Below are 15,011 nucleotides of genomic sequence, written 5' to 3' on the forward strand. Positions count from 1 at the left end.
TCTTTTAAACTTGTTGTCTCACTATTGGGTTCTTCTGATATAAGCAGGAAGTATCCCAATCTTTTACGAAAGTAAACATGCCACCATCACCACTTATCAAGGACTATTGAGTTTCATTGGGGGAGTTAAAGATTAAAGATTGTTCAACCTACAAAGAGCAGGGCAGAAGTTTACTGTGGACTGGGCCTGTAAACTGGCCAACTCTAATGACACAATCAAATCCTTCTCCTGTTTTATGATGGAAGCCTTCACATGCGTACTTTGTTCTCGACAAACTTATTTTGAATTTTTGCATAAAAAAGTACTTCGTACAAAAATATGACCCCATGAGAAGGAATACAATAATGCATAAAAAAGTACATGTGCATTGTTTTTTTATTAAGAGTACACTGAAGCATTCTTTCGACAAGCAAAACAGAAGGAAGTGAAATTATAACCGAGCTATAAAACAAGGCTGTTTCAGCTCCTCTCCAGTATCATTGCAATAAAACCTACATTACAGTTAACAAGATCACCTGTTATATTTACATCAGTTTGTAGCAAAAATCAGTAAATGGCCAAAGATTTGTGTTCAACCAATCATCCTATGCATGGGTTAACTACTAAGTTGTTTAAAAAATGGTGATGGTTAAAATGACAACTTCTTTTTGTCCTCAGTGGCACAGTGGTCAAACTAGGAGGTACTGCTTCTGGCCTTATCAGCCATCACAAGGTTGGTGCCGTTCTTTCAGGGTTCCAGAGCAACATTCTCGATGCCAACCTTATGTCTTCGAGGCTGTTGAAAAAGCACACGGTAACTTGGGCTAAGTTTCAGTTTTTTTCACTTCATGACAAGAACAATAGCAACACCCAGTTTAATATAGGCATGAAAGGATGTGGATTGCATATATTTCAATGTGTCCTTTCCTGGTTATAAATGGTCTCTTAACTGGCTAAAGAATGGATCTTTAGAACTAAAAATATTGGCTTGTATCAGAACTACCTTCTCATTGTCACAGCAGCTGCAGCAACAACAACGGATCAGGACTAGAAGGACCAGCAGCAGAACCATACCTGCCAACACACACATAGCACAACACTGACACAGCAGACAGGTTTCCTTTTAAGATGTAGAGTCTACTGTTTGCCAGCGAGGAATGGATGAGTAAAATAGACCTGTTTTGAAAAAAAGCCCAGCATTTTGGCACACACCAGCTGACTATAACCAATCTCTCACCAACCATTTTGACACTCCTTTCACTGAGTCTTGAATGAATAAAAGCAGATCAAAATAAAACGTTTAACATCATTTGTGGGATGGCTTGTTTAGGCTCATTGGAACTGCATAATTTAATTGGAGTCAAACAGGAAAAGTCTGTATTTACATGTGAAATTATAATAATCACAATTACTGCGAAAAGCAACTTGTTGCCTTTATAATAATATAATAGAACTTCATGATACAAATAGAACATAAAACAATGTCATTCATCCTGAAATTCTACATTAACAACACTATGCTGTATGTTACCTCATCACAAATTGATTTGGTAACTGTATATAAACTTATTGAAGATTGATGGATTTATATCCGCCTATAATAGACACAGACACAGGTTTTAGTAATCCATTTCCTTCCTTCCTTCTTTATCTCACCAATGAAGATGAAGAAGACTGCAAACGATGCAATGTCCCAGTCAGACTGGAAGAACTCCTTGGACTGTAATCTGGAAACCACATCCTTGAACTGATCCTCAATCATCTTGTTTTCTGCTTTTTAAAAATATGCACAAAACTTACTTTGTTAAAAGACAGTGATTATCAAGGAAAATGGATAAAGACAAGTCCACAGATTTACTACAATAATAAAACATGATTTATCATGTAATGCAGTGAAGAAATCTGCAATAGAAAAAAAATCTGTTCTATACTTTATCAGGAGAGGGGGAATTGCTTCATTTATTTATTGCTAAATTTTCATTCAAGTTATTCGATTAAAACACCTTTCCTTCTTAAGTCTTACGAAAAACAGTTAATCATATTATTCAAATTATAACATTAATGGGCTATCTGACATAAGCAACATCTAATTTCGTTAAAAATTTTTAAAAAACTTTCTTAGACAAAGTAGTCTACCACTGATTTTTCTTTATCTTCATTTCTTACAAATAGTCCCCCACATTGATGTGGAACTAGGCGGAATCAATAGACATAATAGCTTAAGTGCACCATTGTATTCATACTTCATTCACTCAAACATTTATAAATAACATCAACATAAAAAATGTATGTAAGCATATATTGTTCGTTAGTAAGTAGGCTTTAAAGTGTATAATTTGACGATTGCTTACCTGTAAACGCAGACGCTTCAAGTCTTCCGGGTACAATGTTCTTCCTGACAGACGCACCTGTGAGCACTGACGCACTGAGTGTGTTTGTGTGTGGTAGCTCTGTTTTGATTGTATCGTAAATTATCGAAAGGCCAGTCAAATAAAAATGGCAAACGAGTCCCACTATAACCATTAAGGAAATTATTTCTTCCTTTACATTACTTATAGGCTGTGATTGTGAGTCAGTGGTGCCATATGCAGAACAAAGATCTAACAATGCAAGTCCATTTTTTTCACTTGAAAGGTGATTTGAATATTCCACCAGTGCTGCTTCTATTCCTGATGCAAACTAAGTCCTGACTGAATACCGACTTCCTTAAATACTTATCTACTTATTTCAAATTGCCACACAATGTGTACATGCTACATTATTTTAATAAATTCCGGTTTCCTCTCAAAACAGTAATAAAAAACCAATTTGATAACTAAAAAAAGTTTTTACAGACCCCAGGAAGGAACTAGGGTCATAATAATCTCCCATAGGATCATGTAACTTTGAATTCAATCAAACGGCAAATATACAAAATGTTAATTTCTAAAACAGTTGAGGACGCACACTTTGGGACGATATAATTGGTTCAGTAGTTAGAGTGGGCGTTATCTTATTTGCACGGAAATATTCTCTGACGGACAGCTTTGTTGACCAATAAATGCATCATGCTTAGTTGTCGTCACATATTTGCTTACGTGGAGGCAGGATGTGTACCTCTCCGAACTTCCGGGTTGAGACTCTTGCTGTAACCCTGGTTGTTTAGAATGTGCAATGGCTGAGGATCCTTCACCGTCTCTCCGGGTCTCGGAGATTAAGGATCCGGCGGTTCTCTTCGAGCGTTACAACACCGATGAGATCCGCCGAATCGAACGCAAAGTCCGCGGTGAGATTGAGCAGAAGAAAGAGGAGCTAAGGCAGATGGTGGGGGAGCGCTACCGGGAGCTGATGGACGCTGCTGACACCATCGGAGAGATGAGGCAGTGCTCAGAGAGTGTCGTCCAGTCCATTCAAGACATGCACCAGTACTGTCACAGTCTGAAAAGAGGCAAAACCAGTCTGAGCAGCAGCAGCAGACAGGAGGTGAACAGAGCACCTTCTTTCTTTTTTTTAATTTAGTTGTCATAACAACATCAAATCCGGATAAGCTCCGAACAACGAATTTGATTTTATGGCATTGAATTTCTTTTTAAGTTATACTAAAATCATGGGAAACCAAACAGAGCAAAAGAGCTAAAGCCGAACAGACATTATTTGTCCAAAAAATAATAATAATTCTGAAATTCACGTTTCCCATCCTACACCTCTTTGGAGCTCTAACACAGAATATAGGAGGAGCTGCCCAAGAAGAACAGCAAAGCAAATAGCTTTTGTTTTTTTGTTTACAAATTTACATACAGTCAATATCTCTCACATCTAGTATATCACATATCACAAAAACTGCCACACTACTTTGTGTTTTGTTTGTAAAATGTTGTGTGCTGTTGTGTCATAGAGCCAGAGGCAGTGGCAAGATAAGTTCTACACGATGGCTGCCCAAATCAAGCTCCTGCTAGAGATTCCAGAGCGCATTTGGAGCGCCATGGAGGCCTCCCAGTACCTGCAGGCCACTCAGCTCTACCTGCTGTGCTGTCACCTGCACAGTCTGCTTCAACTTGAGGCTGCCACAGGGGGACACTACAGCCCTGTCCTGGCCCGCTTCCCTATTCTGGTCCGACAGGTAGCCACCACTGGGCATTTCAGGTATAGGATTTTATCTTACTAGATAGTAGGCTTTTGATGAGCAAAAAATCATGGATCAATACTTGTAAGAATTGTTGATGTATGACAATTAGTAGAGCCAAAAATAACCTTTTGTGTAAATGCTTAAAGTTGTATGTTACAAAGTAGTTGTGCTCTTGCAGGTCCACCATTCTACTGGACAGTAGGTCTCTGCTGCAGGGCCGGGCGGTGTCAGACCAAGCCATTGCTGAGGCCCTGGTGTCCACTATGCTTTTGGAAGGTAGCTCTCCACGTCAAGCACTGGCTGATTTTTTGCTGGCCCGGAAGGCCTCCATTCATCAACTGCTCAACCAACCACAGCACGGTATTGAACCATTTATGTTACCTGCCAATGTGTTAACTTTTTCATAATAAGGTGAAAACCACCAGGTTTTTTTTCTTTCTTTAAACAAATTGCAAATTTTAGGGTTTAACTGTTTGGTTATTAACAGTATCATTATTTTGGACATGTAAAGCTAAATGTTTTTATGAAATGGTAATGTGTTTTTTGTACAGGTGCGGGGATCAAGGCCCAAGTGTGCAGTTTGGTGGAGCTGCTCGTCACTACTCTGTTCCAGGCCTATGCCGTGTTTTACTTGCCCCCTGAGGGAGGCCCCAGGCCAGCGGAAGGAACCCTGAGCTGTGGCATGCTCTTCTCCATCCTTGAGATTGCTACCGCCAACACTCCTGCAGGTATACTGAAAAAGATGTACTGGAAGTCATTTCTTTTTGTAGAGAGCTTTTTAAAACAGGCCAGAGACACTATTGTTTTCATTGCAGAATTTTTGTACTTTTGTTTCTGCGTGTTTTAATAACAAGGTTTTATATTTTGTGTCCGTAATGATATACATGTTCTATGTCAGTTCTTTAAAAAAACTAGCAAGTGACTATTTCCCCATCATCCTTTGAGATATGTAAACAGAACGTATAATGTTGCCGCAGCAGAGTAGCTTTTGGGGGCTGCATCTAAGACGTATACCATCCACCTCTTCTTTAAAACATGATGCCATTTTTAGAATGCCTTCAACCTGCTTTTTTATCTGCTGGCACCAGTTGCTTAGTGGTTAGTACCCCCATGTACAGACACTTTGCCCACTTTCATGTCTGACTTGTGGGTCCTTTCCTACATTTCTCTCTCTCTCTCTCTTTCTCTCCCCCCCCTCAATTTCTGACTTTATCCACTCTCCCATCTAAAAAAAAAAAAGAACAATAAATGCCCAATAATAAAACTTACACTTTTTTTTTTTTACCTCAGTTAATATTTGCCTATGTCCACAGTTGACATTTTCTATTCTTCTTTAATATAGATAAATATTTGTTACTTTAAATGATGGTCAAATTGAAAGTACATTTACTGATAAAGGACTTTATGATTAAAGGGCGTGGCTACTTGTGATTGACAAGTTGTAACTTGAAAAACGTATTAAATACAGAGGTGTATTAATGTATACCCAATGTTTTTGTCACTTCTGACTCTAATATATTTGGCCAAATTGGCCAACTCAAGACTTTATAAGGGGAGCCAGCAAACACATTTTTGTTATGTCTGCTTTTGGAAGGGAATACAAGTATGAACAATTATGCCATTTGTCTCCTCAGCTAAAGCCAAGAGGGTGATGCAGGGAGAGACGAGCACAGGCAGCTGGTTCAAGTACCTGCCTCCCTCTATCACTGAGTTCCAGCCCACCCTTCGCAACCTGGCTCAGCCAATTCAGAGAGAGCAACTCCGGGACACTCTGCAACAGTGGATTGATACGTAAGCTTCAACCAATAAGAAAACTGGTCTTGTTTTTTTTGTCCTTGGTGTTCATAAAAGTATGAAATAGATACTTGCAATTTAACTTTATGAAACTAACAATATTGCATTTTTTTTAAATTGTATTGTATTTAATGTTTACATTTGCACAAAGAGAACACAGTCTACCAAAGTTAAATTCCTTGTGTGTTAAATATATCTGGCCAGTAAAGCTGATTCTGATTCTGAGCAAGCCATCTTATCACAATCGTCTTCAAGGGGACATTTGAAAAATCCACTTTTACAGTGTTTTCGAAAATTTATTTCAGTAACCAGTAAATGTTCTCAGTTTGTGACGTCACAAGTTGGATTCTGGTAAGAAAATACCCTCCCCTGTTTTCTCATGGACTGCACCTTCAGCACAGAGCAAAACTTTTGCACAGGTCTACCATTTTTATTCTCTTTACAGAGGAGTGATGTCTACTGGTAAACTCAGGGGGGCTCATTGTATTTAAAGAGACACACCAAAATGGAGCATGTTGAGAGAGCTGGTTTATACTATTTGAAAAGGTGACAAAGGGTTTTATATGTCCTCTTTAAACACAACTAACTAACTTGCTAACTTAATAATACTTTGTTATTCTATTTATACTTTTAGCTGTAAGGAGGTTATCTGCCATGGAGTTGGTGGCCTTCTGGTCTATGTAAAGAGTCTGAAGGGATTAGCAGCCATAAGGGATGCTGTATGGGACCTCCTGTCGACAGAATCCATTAGTCAGCATTGGAGCAGTGTATGCCAGCGGCTGCTGGAGCGACCATTGGCAGTCTGGGATGACTTCCTACAGCAACTTTTCCTACAGCGCCTGAAGGTAAGTTCTCTCTTAGCTCTCCTATTATAATCACAGTTTCCAGTTCTTTCCTATTTTAACTGGATAAGTGCCCCTTTTTGTGTCATGTTGAATCTCAAAATAATCAGATAACTGCCTATCAAGGCAGTTAAAATAATGTTTTAATCCTATAATTTCTTCCCCCCATCCTCAAGGCTATCACCAAAGAAGAAACCGAAGCCATATCAATTAGCTCTATCCAGCTCCTCACTTCAGCTGTGAAGGATCTCGAGGGCCAGACCATCCATACCCCTTCATTTACCAGCCCCAGCTTCAGCCGAGGGGCCCAGTTTGAGGTCGATGTTGCATCCTTCTTGTGGTCAGAGTCTCCAGGGGACCTGTTAAGTGATGCAGGGTGGGTCAGCGTTAGCCAGCGGGGGCAGCAGCACCAGAGGAGTAGCCTTGCCATGAAGACCCAGGCCCTGACACCCTGTGTTCAAAACTTCTGCTCTTCCATGGATGCTAAGCTAAAAGAAAGACTGGATGACGTGCAGTACTACCTTCCCTCCCAGGACACAGGTAGGTGCAAATCAAACGAAGCTCCTGTGTGCTAGTCTACTTAAGCAAGTGTCAAGTTTATCATCCTTAGGACAGGGAGTGGTGCGCCAGTTGAACTCTATTGAAACTATTTGGCAGTTCAAGGTCCTTTCACGTTTATTTTTATTTTTTTAATTTTTTTTAAATACTCATGTTCATTGCACAGGAAAAAGTAACTGAAAGCTCGTTAAATTAGGCATTAAGAATTGTACTGGACTTTAAACTATGAACGCTGGTGTCATCGATGCTGATAAAAGCTGTGTATTCCTTCCTTTGGTTATATTGTGTATTTTTTTTTATTTTGACAAAAAACACCACCACCCAAACAGAACAAAACAAGCAAACAATATGACAGTTGGATAGACCAAACAGAACAGAACAAACAACATAAAATAAATTCAATTATTTGGATCCCTTTAGTATGCATAAATTCAACAAAACATTTTCAGTCCCAGTACACTTCACAAATCTGCATGACCTGCTGAACTTGCCCCCAGCAAAGCTGGCTCCGCCTACAAAAAAACCATCAGCCCCCTTGTCATCCACTACCACGCCCTCGGTCACAGGACCCCCCTCTCATTCTTTAGCTAGATGTGTTCGGACCCTCCCACCTGGCATTGCTCTTTGAATGTTATTTTGTTTGTATCCTATTATCCATCATTCATAAGTACTGAAAAATTGTCCCATTTTGCCTTATGATGTTCTACTTTGTATTGGTTTATAGCAATTATTTTTTTTCAACAGATATTGTTTCTTTACTGTATTTTTGAAGAAATTAATATTCAAACTCTTCTTTGACTGAGCTTTAAATATGAAGATTTTGCCTAACAGAATGATAGTATTTGTTATCTGAGGCGCATCTTCATCCAGAATCCCAAACAGGATGTTTATCGGATCAAATTTAAAGCAGATATGGTGCAGACTTAGCCAACTTTGTATATTGGTCCACAAACCTGCAACATTAGAAAAACAAATGCATCTGGCTTTCCCCCTCCTCTTCACAAAATCTACACTGTGATGATTCGACAATGTTATACCCTTTAAGTTGCTTTTTAGTTGCTGTCATTTTATAAAAAATCTTCAGTTGAAAAATTCTAGAGTACGAGTCAATCGTTGTTTGATATATTTTTGTAAAGAATTAAGAATTAAAATTGTCATAATGACCATGCAAGCACACTTTCATAAGTATTTATCTAAAGGAATGCTGGGTTAGGGTTAGGGTTAGGTGAGTGTGAAGCCGAACAGAGCCATTTGTGTGACCATAGACTTTTCAAGAGGAAATATCATTACCAAACCCTCCATAATCACTATATTTCACATTTTTTTGCTCGGTAGGGGCTGACTCCAATTCCGTCTTGATCACTTCCTCTGTACCCATCTCGAGCACATCAGCCTCCTCCTTCAACCGCTACACTGACTCGCCAGCAGTGGAAGAGGCTTTCCGGGAAGGCTGCCTGGCCTGTGTCCACAGCATCCTATCTTCCATTCGCTCTGAACTTGCAACAGCCTCACCCGAGCCCGTCCCAGCCCAACTCAGTTCAGTCCTTTTCATGGCCAGGCTGTGCCAGTCCATGGGTGAACTCTGCCCCAACCTCAAGCATTGTATCCTGGGAAAACAGAATGGTTCAGAGGCCACAGTAAAGGGAACACCCAGACAGGCCAAGAAGCTGGGCAAAGCCAGGACCGCCACCGAGTTCAGTCCTGCCCAGGCAAAGTGGGCAGGACTGAAAGAGGAGCTTCTCAGCTGCAGCATGGAGGCCTACCGTATCTGGAGCTTCTCCCTGTCCAAAGTCAGAAATTCCCTTCAGAGTTTATGTATATGTAAAATGTTCTGTGTTGCGTGTAGTTTAAAGTTTGTTTTGTGTAAGAAAGTGTAGGATCCTTTCCTGCATGCTGTTTCTCTCTGTCTCTCTCTCTCTTCGATTTCCTTCTCTTTCCACTCTATAATCTAAAAAAGAAGGTAGGGTTAGACTCCCCGCAGATAGAGTAGACAAATAGAATTTAATTATGGAGGTAACTGTTAATACTTTGAGTGTTTAGCTGCATCTTAAAGTTAACCTATAAAAGCTACTACACAGACATAAGCATTGAACCATATACTGTCCACTTACTGTCAAACATCACTTCTAAATTTTCTTTTAGTAGTTATTTAAACTACCAGATTCACTACATTTATTAGTATCACTAACTAAAATCTTTGTTTTGGTATTTCACAATGTTAGGAAATTGTTGATATTTCTTTAAGGCTTGGCGAGTTACGCTTCTTGGTGTTATGACAGGTGCTGCTGGATAAGTTTGGCACAGCACTGCATGCGGAGTCTGCTGGTGCCATCCTTACAACGGCAACAAACTGGGAAGATCTGGAGATCCAAGAAGAAGCAGAGTCTGGGAGCAGCGTCACCTCCAAAATCCGTCTTCCTGTCCAGGTCAGAGGCTCAACATACACAGTTAACATAACTTAGAAGCACAATGGTTTCTGATTGCATTCACTGATCTATTGTTAACATCTTTTCTGTAGCCGTCTTGGTTCGTGCAGTCACTGCTGTTCCAGCTGTGTGTGGAGGTCAATAGGGTAGGAGGCCATGCTCTACCCCGGCCCACCCTGCAGGAACTGCTGCAGGCCTGTCATACTCAGGCCCTGGATCACTTCCACAGTCTTACACAGCAAGCCCCCAACAGGGTAAATTGCTCACACAAATATACACAGAGAGAGATAATTTTTGAAGCACTATCAAAACATGATAAAGGACAAAATCAGTTTTCCAGGTCAGAGGATAAAATTAATCTAAAAATAACAAAAATAGAAAACTATATTCTCTGAGAAGAGAAAACTATAGAGTATAAATAAAACCTTACCTCTATGAATATATGTAAATACATGTGAGAGGAGAACGCTAGAGCATCAACAATTTCAATATGATGTCTTTGTTCTCCCTCCAGTTAATTTCTCAAGTGTCTATTCTTTACTTTTCTTTCTGTTTGTTACAGGAGGCTGTATTCCCAATGACTCAGAACAGAGCCTTGCAGCTGTTGTTTGACCTTCGTTACATCAGCACCACACTGGGCTGCAGACTGGAGGAGGGAAAGAGCTCCCGATCCCAACAGGACCCGAGGTAGCATAGTTTTTTTCCTCTCTTTAAAAAAGAGTTTGCGCCTTTATCTGCCTTTTATTGTTTCGAGGCAGGACAGTTGATATAGTCAGAAACTGGATAGAGAGAGTGGGGAAGGGCATGCGCAAAACTGGCAGCATGGATTGTAACCAAACTTGGTGCAATTTCAAACACATTGAATGCCATTTTCAGAGTTTGTGGCATATGTAAACTTTGTCAAAAGTTTCTTTATGGCAGGGTCTAACTTATGAATTATGAAACATTTATGTTCTCTTCCAATATATGCGCATCAAATTTGAAAATTGTCTTTTGTAGAAATGGCTGTTACTGGATATTTGCTGCATGGCATACACTTGCCTTATAGCAAAGTCATGTTTGTAGAAAGTTTTTGTTTCAGGCTGGATATGTTTAATATTGCCATTTCACTTCACAGAATTTAATTTAGGTTTGTGGGGTGATAAGAGTATGATAATTGACCATTAAAAAAACAACCCTATTGAAGAGAATTAAGGATGATAATATCCCCCCAAGCTTTTCTGTATACGTGAACTGTTGTTAATCAGCTTAATAAGATCTCTGTTGTGTGTCCTCTAGATTCCATGAGATATGTGACTGGCTTGAAAGCTTCATTGACCCGTTTGACCTGGACGTGTTCACACCTCCATTGAACTCTAACCTCAATCGCCTTTCCCAGAGGACCTCGGTACTCCATATTGTAGTCTTATCTTTATGAACAAAGAAATCAAAAAGTGTAGAAATACGGTTCACATTTGATGTGCTCCTATAGTGAGTCAGATGATGCATTTATTTCTAGAATTCACCAAATGTGACAGAAAAAAACAACTTAGATTTACTCTGGTTTTAGGTGCTGCTGGGACTGCTGACAGGTTCAGAGAAACAGTTTTCCTTGCGGAGCAGCAGTTTGAACTCTCAGGAGCCATACAACATCCTGCCACTGGCCAGCAGCCAGATCAGGTGAGAGGTTGATGCAAGATTTCTCTGTCGATCATAACTGTGGAGCGTCTTTACATCTATTCATACGTTGACATTTTGAGTTTGTTTGTGTGTGTTTTAAATAATAGCAACAACAATGTTGTAGGTAATTTCCCTGGGATATATGGACACCAAAAGAATGTTGAGAAATCATGAACATCATACAAACATGAATAGAACTCCACATGAAAACACATTTGAACAAAGTCACATTGGTTCATTTATATGTATATGTTACCTATTTATTACCTAAAGTTGAATGACATTAGCACAAATATAAGATTTTTTTTAGAAATGTATTCTAGTGCAGAGCAAGAAGCCATCTACAAAGACTGGGCTTGAAATGCTAATTTCTTTAGATTGATTAACAAAAACCCTTTGCAAGGAAATCAGGAAAAACAAAAGAATTGGAGTTTTCAAAATCTTGCTTGGAAATTAGCACTTGTGAAAAACAAGTAAACTTAGAAAGTGTACTTTTTGGAGCCAAGAAAAAAACCTGGTTTTGTGCTAAATAAATTAGTCAGAAAATCGAGTGAGGTTTTTATCAAATATTTTGAGTAATAGAAGAATGTGTAAGTCCATAAAGTAACTTAATAGATGTTTTACTTAGTTGTGTAGTCACTAAATTATCTGCTACCACATAGGCAAAATGTAGTCAAAGTCTTGATTGTGCATTTTCAAACTTTGATATCTTATTACAAACATAATGTCAATTAATTACCTGTTTGACTGCTCTGTCCTTTGTAGGTTTGGGTTGCTGCCTCTCAGCATGTCTAATGTTCGTAAATCTAAGTCAGCCTCCAGAAGCTCAGAAGCTCCTCAACAACCGGTAAGAAACACATCTACAATCTGGGGTCTGTGTTGCAAAGCAAGCTTAACAGATCCATTGTATCATTTTTCCTAACTGTTTTTTTTAACTCTTACAAAGCGGTCACCCAACATTGGTTATACTTTGGTCAACATGTCGTTGAATAATATTAAGTCAACATGAAGTCTCCTTGAGTGTGTGCATACAATACGATAAAGCCAAAGTGTTTCCACAGTCTTTAAACAGTCTTGCTCTCCTCCCCTTATCAAGAAACAATCTGTGATTATTTACTTGATCGGGCAGAAGGCAGTCTGTTGTACTGGCTCATCTATTATAAAAAATATAACGCGCTTCAGAGTATGTCAAATGTGCTGCCCAAGATACCCAGGTGAGAAGTAAACCTTGGCAGTGCTAAGTAACCCCGGCTGAACAGTGCAGTAACTTCCCCAACAGCAAATCCAGCTTGGTAGTGCAGGCCTCAGGTATCTGCAGCTCCTCTGAGTGTTAGTGTATATTCTGACAACCACGCTATGTTTTCATTTTGTGTGTCATTATTGTGTCTCACATCTTGAGCTAATGTTGTCTGTTAACACCCTCTGCCCTCCCAGCGTTTTTGAGTGCAAGAAATGCAGGCAAGTTCAACAGTGTGTGGTAATGTCTCATTGTGTTTTTGTTTTGCGGTGAATTGTGCCATGGTTTACTGTGGGTGCGTTTGCAGAATGACAGTCAGATGTGTAGAAACTAAAAAACTACTGCTTTTCACTAACACCCCCCCCCCCCACACACACACACACACACACACACACACACACACACACACACACACCACACATTTAGCTTTGGCCCATATAAGAGTTAATGGAGAATTTCCTTGGGAAACAACAGTGAACACATCACACACATGGGTCAAATCCCATTATGCAATTTGTGGGGCTCTCCAAAAGCTCTTAAGGCCTGCCCCCTAAAGCTCCCCCTGATTAAGATTTAGAACAGCGAGCTGCTTTTTTTGGAAGGGAGTGCTACATAAAAATCACAACTATAGCCTATATTTATTGAAATCTAATGCTGATGCAGGCGAGCTGCTTACTTTTTCCATCTTCAGTTTTCAGTGAGTTGCTCACTGCTGTTTGATGGCACACATAAAACTTTACTTAAAATGTCAAACCTGTTTCCCATCCCTCTTGCTAAACAAATCTGCCTCATTGCCAGCTGTGAGAGAAACATCTTTGGAAGAAGTTTTATTTGCTGTCTTACTTATTCCCTCCCTGTGCAGTGTGCACTTAGCATTAAAGGTTACAACCCTTGTTTGTGCTAGCTCTGACAATAATGAAAGTAGTCCATAGTTGAAACCACCTGAAGTCCTTGTATTTACATTGTGCTTTAAGTATTCTCTCACTAGGCATTAGGATGCTCACGTGGTTCCTTTTAATCCCTTACAGAGAATTGACTCATATAATTAACCTCTATGTGACCTTCACATAAATGATCTAAAGCCACATGTTGTTATATAATAGTGAAGTTTTAGCTCAGATCACCTAACTGTTATGCTACGTATCACAGCTCTCAATTGACTACAGTGTCTGAATGCTATTGTAGTTGTACACAATGGCGAAACATGACACTGTTTTGAATGTTCAAAATCAGTTCTCTATTATCCCACACTTATCCAAAAAAAATGTTTTCTATTAATTACAAGGGAGCTCCTGTATGCTAGTCAAACAGGAACCTGTATGATCAGGGAACTGTGCTTCGTGCCAGTGAAAATCTTTAGAGTGACTTGCTTTACTAACCCTGCCCAGTTATCCTTAATAAGAAAAGCTACATTACTGACATGGTGGAAACTTGTTCAAGGGATCCTAAAAATTCACATTCAGTGGATGATTTACTTCGGGATCTTTTTGGCTGGCTCTTTGAATTGGGGCCCTGGATTTATTGGGTTCAATAGACAGCGGTGTATGTTTGTATCAATTACTCATTCAGATGACTAGATAGAGCAATCTACATAAATCTCAACAAACCTGATGTTTTTTCGTTTCCCCCAGCAGGAGGAAAGCTTCCGCCCAGGCAGCCTTTTCAGACAACTCGCAGATCAGGAAGAAGAAACAGCCGCTCCTTCCTTATTCAAACTCAGCTGGCTGTCTGGCATGGCCAAGTAACACTTTTTGCTCAAGACTTTTTATTTGCCTTTGCAGAATATTTGTAAAAAATGGTATTTATAGTAAAAACAGATTTATCTCTTGAGAAATGCGTCGTGTGTGATTTGTTTTTGTTTTCATAAAACGTATGCACAAATGAGCAACAGCAAAGTGAGTGTGATTTTTAGCATGTAAGCCTGCAGACTTTACAGTAGGGAGAGGACATTTACCAGCAGTGGGCAGATAAGATCCAAGTGTAACAGCAACATCTTCTGCAGACTTTACCTCTCAGATTCCTGTCACATGATGTTCAGCTCATAGCAGGGAAAGAAACTTAGGATCTATCAGGCATTGGTTTAATTTCTAAATATTCTCCCTTTTTTAGCTTTATGGATTGCAATGACAGTTTCTCCTTTTACCACACTGGTCTAGATATATCAACCCCATTTTGATATTTTGCCGTGGCAACATTGACATTTTACTGACATTTCTTGTATCCAGAGGCTGAATTATTCAGCTTGGGCGATCTCCTTTCTTCTCCTAGCATTGACATGAATTTGACATTTGGATTTTGTCAACAAAAATTCTCTTTGCTTTCAATTTGCTTCATGGATTCATAGTCCTCAAAATTAAATGTAACAACTTAAATCCAATATTTTGTGAATACCACAACACTTTATTACTGTG

At 39.4% G+C, this 15,011-nt stretch overlaps 2 protein-coding genes across 3 annotated transcripts; one reads left to right on the forward strand and one right to left on the reverse strand.

The window, feature by feature from the left end:
• Nucleotides 1-357: 357 nt before the first annotated feature.
• Nucleotides 358-3,159, reverse strand: smim22 (small integral membrane protein 22). Its single transcript, XM_079366030.1, has 4 exons — nt 3,076-3,159; nt 1,636-1,749; nt 983-1,053; nt 358-775 (listed from the first exon to the last, which is right to left on the reverse strand). The coding sequence occupies exons 2-4, from the start codon at nt 1,739-1,741 to the stop codon at nt 728-730; spliced, it is 225 nt and encodes a 74-aa protein (XP_079222156.1). The 5' UTR covers nt 1,742-1,749; nt 3,076-3,159; the 3' UTR covers nt 358-727.
• On the forward strand, nt 3,057-14,434 carry cog1 (component of oligomeric golgi complex 1). 2 transcript variants are annotated; one of them, XM_079366028.1, is made up of 15 exons: nt 3,057-3,441; nt 3,854-4,101; nt 4,263-4,444; nt 4,636-4,812; nt 5,719-5,875; nt 6,513-6,723; nt 6,897-7,260; nt 8,614-9,068; nt 9,558-9,704; nt 9,797-9,958; nt 10,267-10,391; nt 10,983-11,091; nt 11,254-11,363; nt 12,129-12,210; nt 14,232-14,434. In XM_079366028.1, the coding sequence occupies exons 1-15, from the start codon at nt 3,133-3,135 to the stop codon at nt 14,343-14,345; spliced, it is 2,952 nt and encodes a 983-aa protein (XP_079222154.1). In that variant the 5' UTR covers nt 3,057-3,132; the 3' UTR covers nt 14,346-14,434. The 2 variants fall into 2 exon arrangements, with proteins under 2 accessions (XP_079222154.1, XP_079222155.1); XM_079366029.1 differs by having other exon boundaries at nt 14,235-14,434.
• The last annotated feature ends 577 nt before the right edge of the window (nt 14,435-15,011 follow it).

This window comes from Symphodus melops, assembly GCF_947650265.1.
Source record: "Symphodus melops genome assembly, chromosome: 17".
NCBI lineage: Eukaryota > Metazoa > Chordata > Actinopteri > Labriformes > Labridae > Symphodus > Symphodus melops.